Source organism: Mya arenaria, chromosome 12 (genome assembly GCF_026914265.1).
Source record: "Mya arenaria isolate MELC-2E11 chromosome 12, ASM2691426v1".
NCBI lineage: Eukaryota > Metazoa > Mollusca > Bivalvia > Myida > Myidae > Mya > Mya arenaria.
The window spans coordinates 20245770-20258451 of NC_069133.1; the positions used below are offsets into that span (position 1 = coordinate 20245770).

A 12682-nucleotide genomic window follows, 5' to 3' on the forward strand; every position below is an offset into this window, starting at 1 on the left:
GGTCCCAAACGCAATCCCATGAAAGGTATCAATAAAATCTTCATATATGTACTTAGTCTGGTCGAGATTATGTCAACCGTAACTAAAGATACTATTCCACTGCTTTGTCTCTTTTTAGTTACATTAACCTTGACCTTGGGCGCCTGAAACCCAATCCTATTAAAGGTCTTCACAACCTTCTCGACATACAAAGTTTGGTGACAATATGTCAACCCTAATTAAAGATATTCAGTTTGAACAGTTTTTCTCTTATTTTAGTAACAGTAACCTTGACTCTAATTTAAGTAATAGTGATCTTGACCCAAAGGCCCCCAAAGCAATCCCATGACAGATCACCATACACTCTTACTTTATACAAAGTTTGGTCGCAATATGTCAACTGTAACTAAACATATTAAGTTTCAACTGCTTTTCTATTTAAAGTAACAGTGACAGTCCCAAACACAATCCTATGAAAGGTCAGCATAAGCTGTTCCTATATACCAAATTTGGTCATAATTAATATGTTAGCCCTAACTAATGTTATCCAGTTTCATCGGTGAGTTTGACCTTCTATGTGAAAACTTGGTTAAAAATGAAAAATTACTGCTTTTGGGATAATTCAAAACAATTTCAAGTTTGAAGATTTTTTTGCAAAAGTGCCATATACCAGTAAATGCAATTTCAAACATAGTCATGGTGATATACATGAAACAAACACGTACAAATTACACAAAGAGTAATGTTTATTTATTAACATTTATATATAATAATATAAAACAAGGAAGGATTATGAACAAGTGGAATAATTATAAAAACACTAATCACCTGTCATTGATGTTTTGAAACACCACATGAGACCCATGCATGGTCACTGTAATATGTCAGTGTTGTTGGTCTTATGCCAACTAACCCAGAGATATAGATATGGTCAAGGCAAGAACCTAATACAATACTGGCCAAATCCTTTAGGGACATGGGTCTTGCACGTGACACGTCGTCTTTTTTTCCTTCACAGGACATTGCTACAGGTAAACACTGAAAGTTTACCTGTCGCACCAAATATTTACCTGTCACAATGTTACAAACAATATTCAGTTACATCAGCCTAAACCTTGTTTTTAGCCTCTTATTTAAATAAGTTTTGTTATTCCCCATTATTATAGTTTAGATCTTCTTAATTAGATGTGTCCTCCTATTAAGTATTGTGAATTACAAAAAAAGAAGCTAAACATCAGGTAAAAAAATCAATATTTCTGATCTTAAGTTTTCTTCCTGTGCTCCCTTAACCCTTTAGCACATGTATACGAGATAGGCTGACATAGCTCATAACACATCTGACCGAGCGTATCCACTACTGGATGTATACGTGTCGCCCGCATATTTCAATATGGTCATTTCAATATTTCAATTTTGCATCTTTCTTTTTGTAAACAATATCCCGGATGTTTATAAAATTAAAGTTTAACCTTTTGTGTATTGATTTTCCCTTGAAAATATTGTCTGCTAAAATGAGAAGGTATTTATACTCCCAATCGCAGGTGTGATATCCCATTGTGACGTAATTACTGTATGGAAAATCCTCCAAATTCATGAATGCGTAAATCAATAAATATATTACGCCAGTTCAGTTTACCATTAAAATCAATAGAGATTATATTTATTTAAAGGTAATATTTTGTTTACAAACAATAGAAACAATTAGTAGCTGAGAAAAGGATGAATAAATTTTGTGTGAAGCTGATAGATGTCCAGCATGGTTCTGGCCGTAAAATAGGTCAGGTAAACACATTTGTGTGATCTCTCAGCTGGATGACACCGGATATTCCTGCCATATTGCTGTGTATTATACACAAGAACACATCTATAAAAAATATATTCACATAAAAACGATTTAGCCACAAATATTTGGAGTAATATTGATTTTAAGGTCATACTGCTGTATTCATTTGCTCATTTTCAAATCTCCTAAAAAGTACCTATACAGATAAGGACTGCTTATCAGTAAGTTGGCTATTGACTGGGAGGTGTAATCTGGCCACTTGTCTATGTGCTAAAAGGTTAAAAACTCATATCCCATTCGTCTACCTATGGAGCAGCTATATCATACTCTTTTAATTCATCTTTAAATTAAAGATACAGTATGGTTATAAAATATAACGAATTATACTACAAGTCAAACTTGGACACAACATTTATGTAAAAACGAAAGTAGAGTTGTTGTTATTGGCAATGTTAAACAGAGCGGAATTAGTGTCAGCTTGGTATATTCATCATCATATTTAAATTAACATGATTGCCAGGTGCCACTTCACGGAAAAAAATACATCGGAATTTTGTTATTTCCGTAAAATTCCGTCTATTGAAAAGTATAAGAATACGAGCTGAAATCGGAACCTTGCGTGTTTTTTCGGCTTTTACAGAAACATGTGCAAAGCGGGATTTACAAATAGTGATACACGGATTAACACGCTGAATAATCATGATATAATAGTTAAAAATAACATTTATTTAGAAACTGAAAGTAAATTTTCCGGAAATTTAACGGTGCTGACCTGATTTTTTCACCAGACATTGTGATCGACTAAAACAAAATTTTCGTCGTTCAAAATAGAAATATACTGGACATGTCTGACTGTCCGAGGGACATTCGCATTGTCTGGCATACAAGAGAAAGTTACAGCCCTGACACGACAACCTATGCTCTATGTCCTTATATGCAGCATTCCATTGTGAATAAACACCTAAGTGTGGCCTTGACCTTAGAGGTAGGGACACGGGTCTTGCAAGTCTTGGTATGTAGAACACATGTGGCAAGTTATTTTAAAATCTGTCCATACAAGGGAAAGTAACAGCCCGGACACGACAACCTACACTCTATGTCCTTATATATGCAGCATTCCATTGTGAATATCACTAAGTGTGACCTTGAACTTAGAGGGAGGGACACAGGTCTTGCACGCGACACGTCGTCGTGATATGTTGAACAAATGTTTTAAAATGTGTCCATACAAGGGAAAGTTACAGGCCGGACACAAAAACCTATACTCTATGTCCTTATATGCAGCATACATTGTGAATAAACACTAAGTGTGACCTTGACCTTAGAGGTAGGGACATGGGTCTTGCACGCAACATGTTGTCTTGGTATGTTGAACACATGTGGCAAGTTATTTCAAAATCTGTCCATACATGGGAAAGTTAAACAAAAAAATAACAAAGAGCAAAAAATCATGCACGCACGCACACACACGAATACAATTACTATATTCCCTTGATCTTTTGGGGGGATAACAAGGGGTGAACATTTTGGAAATATGTGCCCCAGAGTTATAACTCTTGGAAGGTGCACAACTTCACATCAAATCTGTCTGTGTTCCAAGTTTCAATTAATTCTTTGTAATAGTTATTTCGTTCTGCTCCTGACAAAATTTGGTTGCAGAAAAAGAAGAATGAGTCGAATGGGATACATAATTATTATTGTAATGCAACTTTAACAATTGTTACCTGTTCTTTTGAGGTTCTCTAGGTCTCCCCAGCGGCCAAACACCTTCTTTGAGATATTCAGGGAAACAGCTAAAGAATTGACCTTGAACCAGCAGTTGTCCTCTTGAACCTGACCCCTGGAATGTTACAAAAGTATTGGTAGAAGGGTGCTAGTAAGGAAAGTATAATTATGAAAGTTTTCAATTAAAGGATTACATTTACTGTTGTTTGTATATTGTGTATTTTCACCAAACTTTTAAAGCTAGAATATACTTGAATTTGGGAATATTTAAGCACCAGAACCAATAAAGTGAAAGAATGTGTTCTGAAATATCTCTATATCATTCTGATCCTACATCTATATTTTTCAATGACTCTCTCAGTACAATGATTACTTGAGTTTTATAGTCCAGCTAAACTTGGTATTCTCTGTGCTGCCCTTGCAAAGCTTCAGGAACTGGGCATCCCTGTAAACACAAGATTCATATATATGTGTTGAATGAAAATACAGTCTTTGCTTTATTTAAACATGATTTCTGGAAATAACTCATTTATTTTATTAGTCAAATCAAGACACTTATTAAATAGAAAATGCATTTTAAATATGCACTTTATTGTGTTTTGACATCATTTTAGCAACGCTAAAATAATAATTCTTATGACGTTACATAGGAGGAGTGGAATATAGCTGTATTGCAACAGGTTGCACAAGGACAAATGATTTTTGCGCAATGTATTGCTTGCTGATTTATGATGCCTATATATATTTAGCCATGTTTGTCAAACACTATACCCCTTCCCACTGAGCGCCGTGTTGTCAGGATTATTTGGACAATTGATTGAAATATGCATGGACCGAAATGACAGCTGATTTGTCATTGACATTGGATGCCTTTGAGGCAGTTTTAAGATTATGACCATTCAAAGAGCTTGAGCAATAAATGTCTCCTTAATCAAAAACATAAACAAACAACTTTTATTATTCACACTTACGAATTAACCTCTAAATATGACAGTTTGTAATTTTGACACGCACAGTATTTTAGCGACATGCCTAAAAACAGTCATGAATATTTTCGCACCTACAACTCAATTTCGATAAAGTTCGACATATGGAACAGAGAAAATGTGTGAAATTCGACCGCATGGTCTGGAAATGGGGTTGGTCATAACGAAAACATTGTGATAGAACCGAAAAACGAGATATCCGACGTCGATATAGCGAGTTTGGACTGTATTTGCAAATAAAAATGTATCCTTTAAGCAGCAGGGAATAAGTAAATATTATGAAATTTTAATGATGAATATGAGTTATGACCTTGACCTTTGACCCTATGACCTCAAAATAAATAGGGGTCATCAACTGGTAAACCCCAACCTAAATGTTAAGTTTGAGGGCCATTGATTCAGGCATTGTCGAGTTATCACACAGACAACTTTTTGCATTCAAGGTCATTGTGACCATGACCTTTGGCCTGATGACCCTAAAATAAATAGGGGTCATCCACTGGTCAGGCCCAACCTCAAGGGTCAGGTTTGGGGCCATGTGTGCAGGCATTGTCGAGTTATCACTCAAACAACCTTTTTGTATTCAAGGTTACTATGACCTTGACCTTTGACCCAATGACTCCTACAATCATCTACTGGTCATACCCAGCCTCCATGTTAAGGGACAAACTTTGGTCTACTGATGGAACGACCAACCTACAGACCGAACAACCGACCAACCGTTCAACATGTGCAAAGCAATATGCCCCCCCCCCCCTTCTATAACCTAGGAAAACAAGTTGTGATGACAAAGAGGGGGCATGATAAAGTTTATCATACTACTGTAAGTACTTATACTATAAACACTTGCCTTTTCTGTCTATCCCACAGGTCAGTTATACTCAACTTTATTTTGAGATTAGGCCTTGTGTATTTACCTAGTCCGGAACTTGACCTGTACAGTATCTGGACAGAAGTTGACCTTCAGACTGGCCTTGTCCACTTCTTTAACATACATGTTCACTAAAATCAAACCATCCTGCAAACACACAACAGGAAAACAATGTGGAAATGTTTATTCAAGATGTCAGGTAATTTTTGGATGTAGTATTAATCCTATCTGACAGAATATACATTTCCAAGGAATGAATATAAATTTTTCATATTCAATTTGATTGTGCCCTAAAAGAAACGCAATTAATGTCAAGTGTTTGTATAACATGAAAACTCACCGTTTCAGTGAAGGTGTGGTGGACATGTTGAAGTTCAACCACAGACTCTGAAATATGAATAGGTCAATTTCATGTAAGAAAAAAGTTAAAGGAATAACTAATAATCATTTATGAACAACTCAAAGGAAAATGTTGAAGACAATTCAATAATTGGGTTAATTTTTACAATGCTTTGTTCTAGCTGACATCATTCAAATAAATACTGCCTCTAGTGTCTTAAGCAATTTGTGGCTTTGTCATTCAAAGTTAACCGAATTAATGTACTTAACACAATACGATTCATCCTTTCATTTATTCAATAACCTATAAAACCGGATGCAAAGCTGCTGACACATAAACAAACCATTTGTCTGTGAGGAGCTCTCCCCCCACTCCTTGTATTTTGGATAGTATGGAGTTATGTAACCTCATTGCGTGATTGCTTGAACAACTATGTGAAGTATTGAGACCATTGAAAGAACAGTATCTGAGTTTACAAGTGAAAATCCCAACTTGCCCTAAAACTTTTATCAAATTTTCATCAAGGGTCATTATTTGTATTTTGGATAATATGGTGACCTAATTGTGTGATGTACTTGTGTAAAGTAAGAATTTCATTGAATGAATGGTTTTGGAGTTAATGTGAAAATGCCAAGTTGCCATAAAACTTTAACCGGACGCCAACGCAGACTCCCGGCTGAATATTACAGCCCTCCTTATCCTTCGAGCTTAAAATGAAGAGACTACATTGACTTTGTGCCAAAAAACACTTTCAGGGGTTTTCTAGCTAAACATCATTCCAATCTCTAGTTTATTGCCCATACAAATTTTTTTTCGAACGTCTTGCCAAGGCCTTTACCTTTAAGTCTTTGATCAATGTTAAAAACAAAAGCGGTTACAGACTGCCATATCATCCACCAAATTGATCAAAGCGCTGATAGCGCAGCATGAACAGGGTTATATATGGGTTTTTACCATTATGATTCACGATCATGTGTGTATTAATAAGGTGCTGATATGTAGCACAGTTAATCTAAAAGTCCCGTGTAAACCAACTACAGGGGCCGCCCCAGATTTATTGAAGCATGATGGTCAATGACAAATTAATATTTTATTGACAATAAAGTTAATGTCGCTGTGTAACCAGGCAAACCAGGATGGAGAATGTAACCAAACCAGCATAAGACTCCATCCTTTGGTGTTACAATATGAGTTAGGCTTGCTAAGGATTTATTAACCAGAGAAATAAAATAGAAATTGGTTGATTATCCAGGGTGAATTTAAAAGTTCACTAAAACCGTTTCCAGTTGGTAATTAGATGTTGGCATAAACAAAGACTATACTAATTATTAAATTGAAAACGGTCCTTTCAGGGCCACTGTTAAAATTGTATATAGTATTTTAAAATGATTCATACATTATTTACATCAACAAGAGGGCCAAATGGCCCTGAATCGCTCACCTGTCATATATTGCACATTGGTTTGATGGGGCGGGGTCATTTTTTTACTTCAATGCCAAAGTTTGGACAATAAAGGTAGAGGTCCATGTAATGATGTATTATGCCAAATAGCTCTAGTCCTTGTGAATTCGGAGGGAATTTTTTAATGCTTCCATTGTATACAAATAATACAAATAATGAAAACCTAAGCCTATGAACACGGGGCCAATTTTGACCCCAGGGCTAAAGTTTGAACAATCTTAATAGTGGTCCGATAAACGATGCTTCATACCAAATATCTAAGGCCTTCGCCTTTTGGTTTCGGAGAAGAAGATTTTTTAAGTTTTCATCATATAAGGAAACCCATGACCGCCCGGGTGGGGCCACTTTTTTACCCCAGAGCCAAAGATTGAACAATATTGGTACAAGTCAACTAGATGATATATCATGCCAAATATCTAAGCTCTTGTCACTACTTGATTTTACGTGTGTATCTATATATGTATATTTGTTATTAATTGTTGTATGTGGCCCATATTGAAAATTGTAATGTGTACTAAATATGTTATCCAGTTTAAATTAAGACGTTACTTGTCTTTGTGAGTTCGGAGAAGATTTTTTAAGTTTTCACTATAACACATATAGAGAAAACCCATGACCCCCCAAGGGGGCGGGGCCAATTTTGACCCTTGGGCCATAATTTGAACAAACTTTGTAGAGGTCCACTAGACGATGAATCATGCCAAATATCTAAGCTCTAAGCCACGTAAGTTCAGAGGAGATGATTTTTGAAGTTTTCAATATAAACATATAGAGAAAACCCATGACCCCCCAAGGGGGCGGGGCCAATTTTGACCCCAAGGCCATAATTTGAACAATCTTTGTAGAGGTCCACTAGACGATGAATCATGCCAAATATCTAAGCTCTAGTCCAAGTAAGTTCAGAGAAGAAGATTTTTGAAGTTTTAACTATAAACATATAGAGAATACCCTAACCCCCCCCCCCCCCCCGGGGCGGGGCCAATTTTGACCCCAAGGCCATAATTTGAACAATCTTTGTAGAGGTCCACTAGACGATGAATCATGCCAAATATCTAAGCTCTAAGCAACGTGAGTTCAGAGGAGATTTTTGACTTTTTTTACTATAAACATATAGAGAAAACCCATGACCCCCCGAGGGCGGGGCCAATTTTGACCCCAGGGCCATAATTTGAACAAACTTTGTAGAGGTCCACTAGACGATGAATCATGCCAAATATCTAAGCTCTAAGCCACGTAAGTTCAGAGGAGATTGATTTTTGAAGTTTTCAATATAAACATATAGAGAAAACCCATGACCTCTCAAGGGGGCGGGGCCAATTTTGACCCCAAGGCCATAATTTGAACAATCTTTGTAGAGGTCCACTAGACGATGAATCATGCCAAATATCTAAGCTCTAAGAAACGTGAGTTCAGAGGAGATTTTTGACTTTTTTTACTATAAACATATAGAGAAAACCCATGACCCCCCGAGGGCGGGGCCAATTTTGACCCCAACGCCATAATTTGAACAATCTTTGTAGAGGTCCACTAGCCGATTAATCATGCCAAATATCTAAGCTCTAGTCCAAGTAAGTTAAGAGGAGAAGATTTTTGAAGTTTTAACTATAAACATATCAAGTATACCCATGACCCCCCGGGGCGGAGCCAATTTTGACCCCAAGGCCATAATTTGAACAATTTTTGTAAAGGTTCACTAGACGATGAATCATGCCAAATATCTAAGCTCTAGTCTTAGTAAGTTCAGAGGAGAAGATTTTTGAAGTTTTAACTATAAAATATAGAGAATACCCATGACCCCCCGGGGCGGGGCCAATTTTGACCCAAGGGCCATAATTTGAACAATCTTTGTAGAGGTCTACTAGACGATGAATCTTGCCAACTATCTAAGCTCTAGGACAAGTAACTTCAGAGGAGAAGATTTTTTAAGTTTTCACTATAAACATATAGAGAAAACCCATGACCCCCCGGGGCGGGGCCAATTTCGTCCCAAGGGCCATAACTTGAACAATCTTGGTAGAGAACCATTTGGTGATCCTACCTACCATATATCAACGGCCTAAGCCTTGTGGTTTGGGAGAAGAAGATTTTTAAAGTTTTTCCTTTTGGTTGCCATGGCAACCAGAGTTCTGCATGGAATTGAATTTTTTGAACAACTTTGATAGAATACCACCCAAGAAACATCCCTATGAAGTTTTATTAATATTGGCCCAGCGGTTAAGGAGGAGATGTCTTTTAAGTTAATTGTTAACGGACGACGCACGACGGACGCCATACAAAAGGCGATCACAAAAGCTTACCTTGTCACAAAGTGACAGGTGAGCTAAAAATGGATTATCACCGGGAGGAACGATAAATAGATCATATGCAACAACTGGTGAATTATTGAAACAACATAGAAACAAACTCCACGAGGCCTTCCTCCCCGTAAACGTGTGGGATTTAATAATAGAAAATGAAAATATAAACTAGATTTTGACCACACATGACCCAGATTTAAACTTGACTTAGAGATAATTAATGTAAACATTCTGACCAACTTTCATGAAGAAACCTTTATTAATGTGACCTCTAGAGTGTTAACAAGCTTTTTCTTCAAATTGACCTGGTGCTCTAGTTTTTGACCGCACATGACCCAGATTCGAACTTGATCTGGAGCTAATTAATATAAACATTCTGACTAAGTTTCATGAACATACAGTCATAAATGTGACATCTAGAGTGCTAACAAGCTTTTCCTATGATTTGACCTGGTGACCTAGTTTTTGACTGCACATAACCCAGATTTCAACTTGGCTTAAAGATTATTCATATAAACATTCTGACCAACTTTAATGAAGATATAGTCATAAATGAGACCTCTAGAGTGTTAACAAAATTTTCCTTCAATTTAACTTGGTGACCTGGTTTTTGACCGCACATGGCCCAGAATCGAACTTGACCTAAAGAGTATTAATATTAACATTCTGACCAAGTTTCCTGAAAATACAGTCATAAATGTGACCTCTATAGTGTTAACAAGCTTTTCCTTTAATTTGACCTGGTGACCTAGTTTTTAACCCCAGTTGACCCAATATCAAACTCATCCAATATTTTGTTGACATAAACATTCTGACCAAGTTTCATTAAGATAGTTCCCAAATTGTGACCTCTAGAGAGTTAACAGTCAAATTGTTGACGACGGACGACGGACAACGACTGACACAGGGCGATCACAATAGCTCACCTTGAGCACTTCGTGCTCAGGTGAGCTAAAAAGGGTGAATGCTTGTGCTATTCCCAACCAAGAAAATGAAATATATAGTAATCAAACTTTCCTAATTAGCAAGAGTTCACCTATATTTGCCTTGTTATTAACAAAACAACTTCGAAAATACAACAGATTAAAAAAAAAATAGTTTCTTAATTCAAATGATCAAAATTAAAATAATTGCTTTCAAACAGTTGTAAATGAAACACCTAAAAAAGTTATTAAATCCGTGATATTTTCTCATATTAAATTTTATACCAAACCAACAAAAAATAAAACTCAATTCATTTCAATGAAATGTCAATTAAAAATGCTCTACTGGCATGGCTTTTGTGGTCATATCAATCCAGAGCATGTATGTATGGGTAAAAGGCAACAGACATATACTTTATGTTTTGTGTTTGGGTTACCTGAAAACGTAGCACGTTCAACATCTGAGCCCAGGAAGTATTGTAAGCAGATTAGTTGCATGAACTATTTTAATATGTGCCAAGTAAAAGTCATCTGACAAAAAAAATGCTTTCAAAACTGTACTCATAGTAAAAATTTCTGTAGTTTTAAAATTAAAAGAAAAATGGTCAAAAAGTCAAAGTCAAGGGCAACCTAGGACAACATTGATCATTATCCATCAATTCTAACTAAAGTTATTGGGCGGAAACTATTTTTATACTTTAATAAACAGTGACCTTGTCCTTGACCCCCTTTAAAGCAATCCCAAGCAAGCTCTTCACATACCATTGACGCCTGCCAGCCAACCAACTAAAGGGGTCTCATGAGAATAAATGATTACAGTAAAAACTGTTTGCAATGAAAGTAGAATCAAATAGCTAAAACTGTTGTTGTTGTGATATTTGCTTGAATGGCTAAAGGGAAACGTATAAAAAAAAGAATCAAATTGGAAATGTTCCTTACAAAAGTAGTTCAAGCCTCAGAGTAAATTCATTAAAACTTATAAAGGAAAAGAAAAATAGTTAAAAAGTTGTAAAAATATTTAATTTTCAGATTATATTCACAGAAATATTATCTTTAAAAAAATACAGAAGTATGTTTCCTTGTAAAACATCACTGCATGAGATGAGGCACACATCATTAAAAATGCCAATTTCTAACTATTTTGTGTTGTGGTTGATTTATTTGTTTTAATAAATCACAGCTGCCAATCACGTGATTTTTGTTGTGATAATGTAGTAAACCGAATATCTGCAGAATCGACGAGCGCCGGTAAGTTTTCATGTTTTTCATCTTTAATCAGTATATTGTCTAAAATTTTAGGCCATGTTCTAGGACAAACTTTCCTCGAAATTTTGGTATAATTCTTCATACAGTATTCACCGTAGTTTGCTTCATTACTTTGCCGAAAGTTTTCAATCGAAAGCATGTGCATCTGAATTATATGGTCAAATTGGCAAACCGATGTGTTTTTCCTCCAATATGTCAAATATAGGGCAGTTAAAACAATGAAAATTCAATACATCACACCCACATAAAAAAGTTACACCAATCTACCTATTAGACAGTTATTATTTAAGTAACGCTCTTTTCTGAATGTTTTTTTCCAAATATAGCCTATAATAAGTTAAAGGTACAAATGTTTGTGTAATGATGTCATAAATAATACTGCTCACGGCTCTAAAAGAAATTGTAAAAATATTACCTTGTACGAAGCACCTAAATTAAACTTCAAATCAGGACTACATTTTAAATAAAACATAGATCTGTTTGATTGGGGGCTTATGCGTGTACCTACCAGATTCTGATTTTGTTTCTTCCATAGCTTCAACAATCTCTTTTTCAATTCCATGAATTTCTTTACCATCTTGAGCAGCTATGAATAATATTATAAGGTAATTTAAACATATAGTTAGATAACCCCTGACTTTGAAAGTCAATAGTTCATTATTCTACTGCCTTGATATTAGAAAGGCTAATTAATAAACGAAAGACAAATATATATACACAGTTGAAACGCGTTGGCTCGATATCTCATGGCTTGATATCCTCGTTGGCTCAAACCAGATTAAAAGGACCGATTTTTATTTACTCTTTGTACATATAAAATTTGATCGGATGGCTTGAAATCTTGAGGGTCGATATTCCTCCACGCTCGATGTCAATTTTGCAGTCCCTAAGAAGAATTTCACACCTTGATATGTTTGCTTGGTTTCATCTAGCACAAGGCTCTAATCGATTAGATTTGATTGCTTGGTATCATAATTACTATCAAATTTAAATGGTTTAACAGTTTGAGAATACATGCCATCACTTTGCGCTGAATGTTTCTCCAAATGG

The 12682-nt window shown here is 35.8% G+C and overlaps 1 protein-coding gene across 6 annotated transcripts in view; it reads right to left on the bottom strand.

The window, feature by feature from the left end:
• The window catches only part of LOC128211426 (uncharacterized), a 104860-nt gene that overhangs the window by 70993 nt on the left and 21185 nt on the right, over nucleotides 1–12682 (bottom strand). For 5 of the 6 annotated variants that reach the window (XM_052916201.1, XM_052916203.1, XM_052916204.1 and 2 more), the window contains exons 7-11: nucleotides 12141–12218; nucleotides 5685–5731; nucleotides 5391–5491; nucleotides 3861–3932; nucleotides 3487–3602 (exon numbers count right to left, since the gene is read on the bottom strand). In XM_052916201.1, coding sequence (XP_052772161.1) covers nucleotides 3487–3602; nucleotides 3861–3932; nucleotides 5391–5491; nucleotides 5685–5731; nucleotides 12141–12218 — 414 coding nt within the window. The remainder of the gene's footprint in view (nucleotides 1–3486; nucleotides 3603–3860; nucleotides 3933–5390; nucleotides 5492–5684; nucleotides 5732–12140; nucleotides 12219–12682) is intronic. The other variant, XM_052916202.1, reaches the window with a different exon arrangement.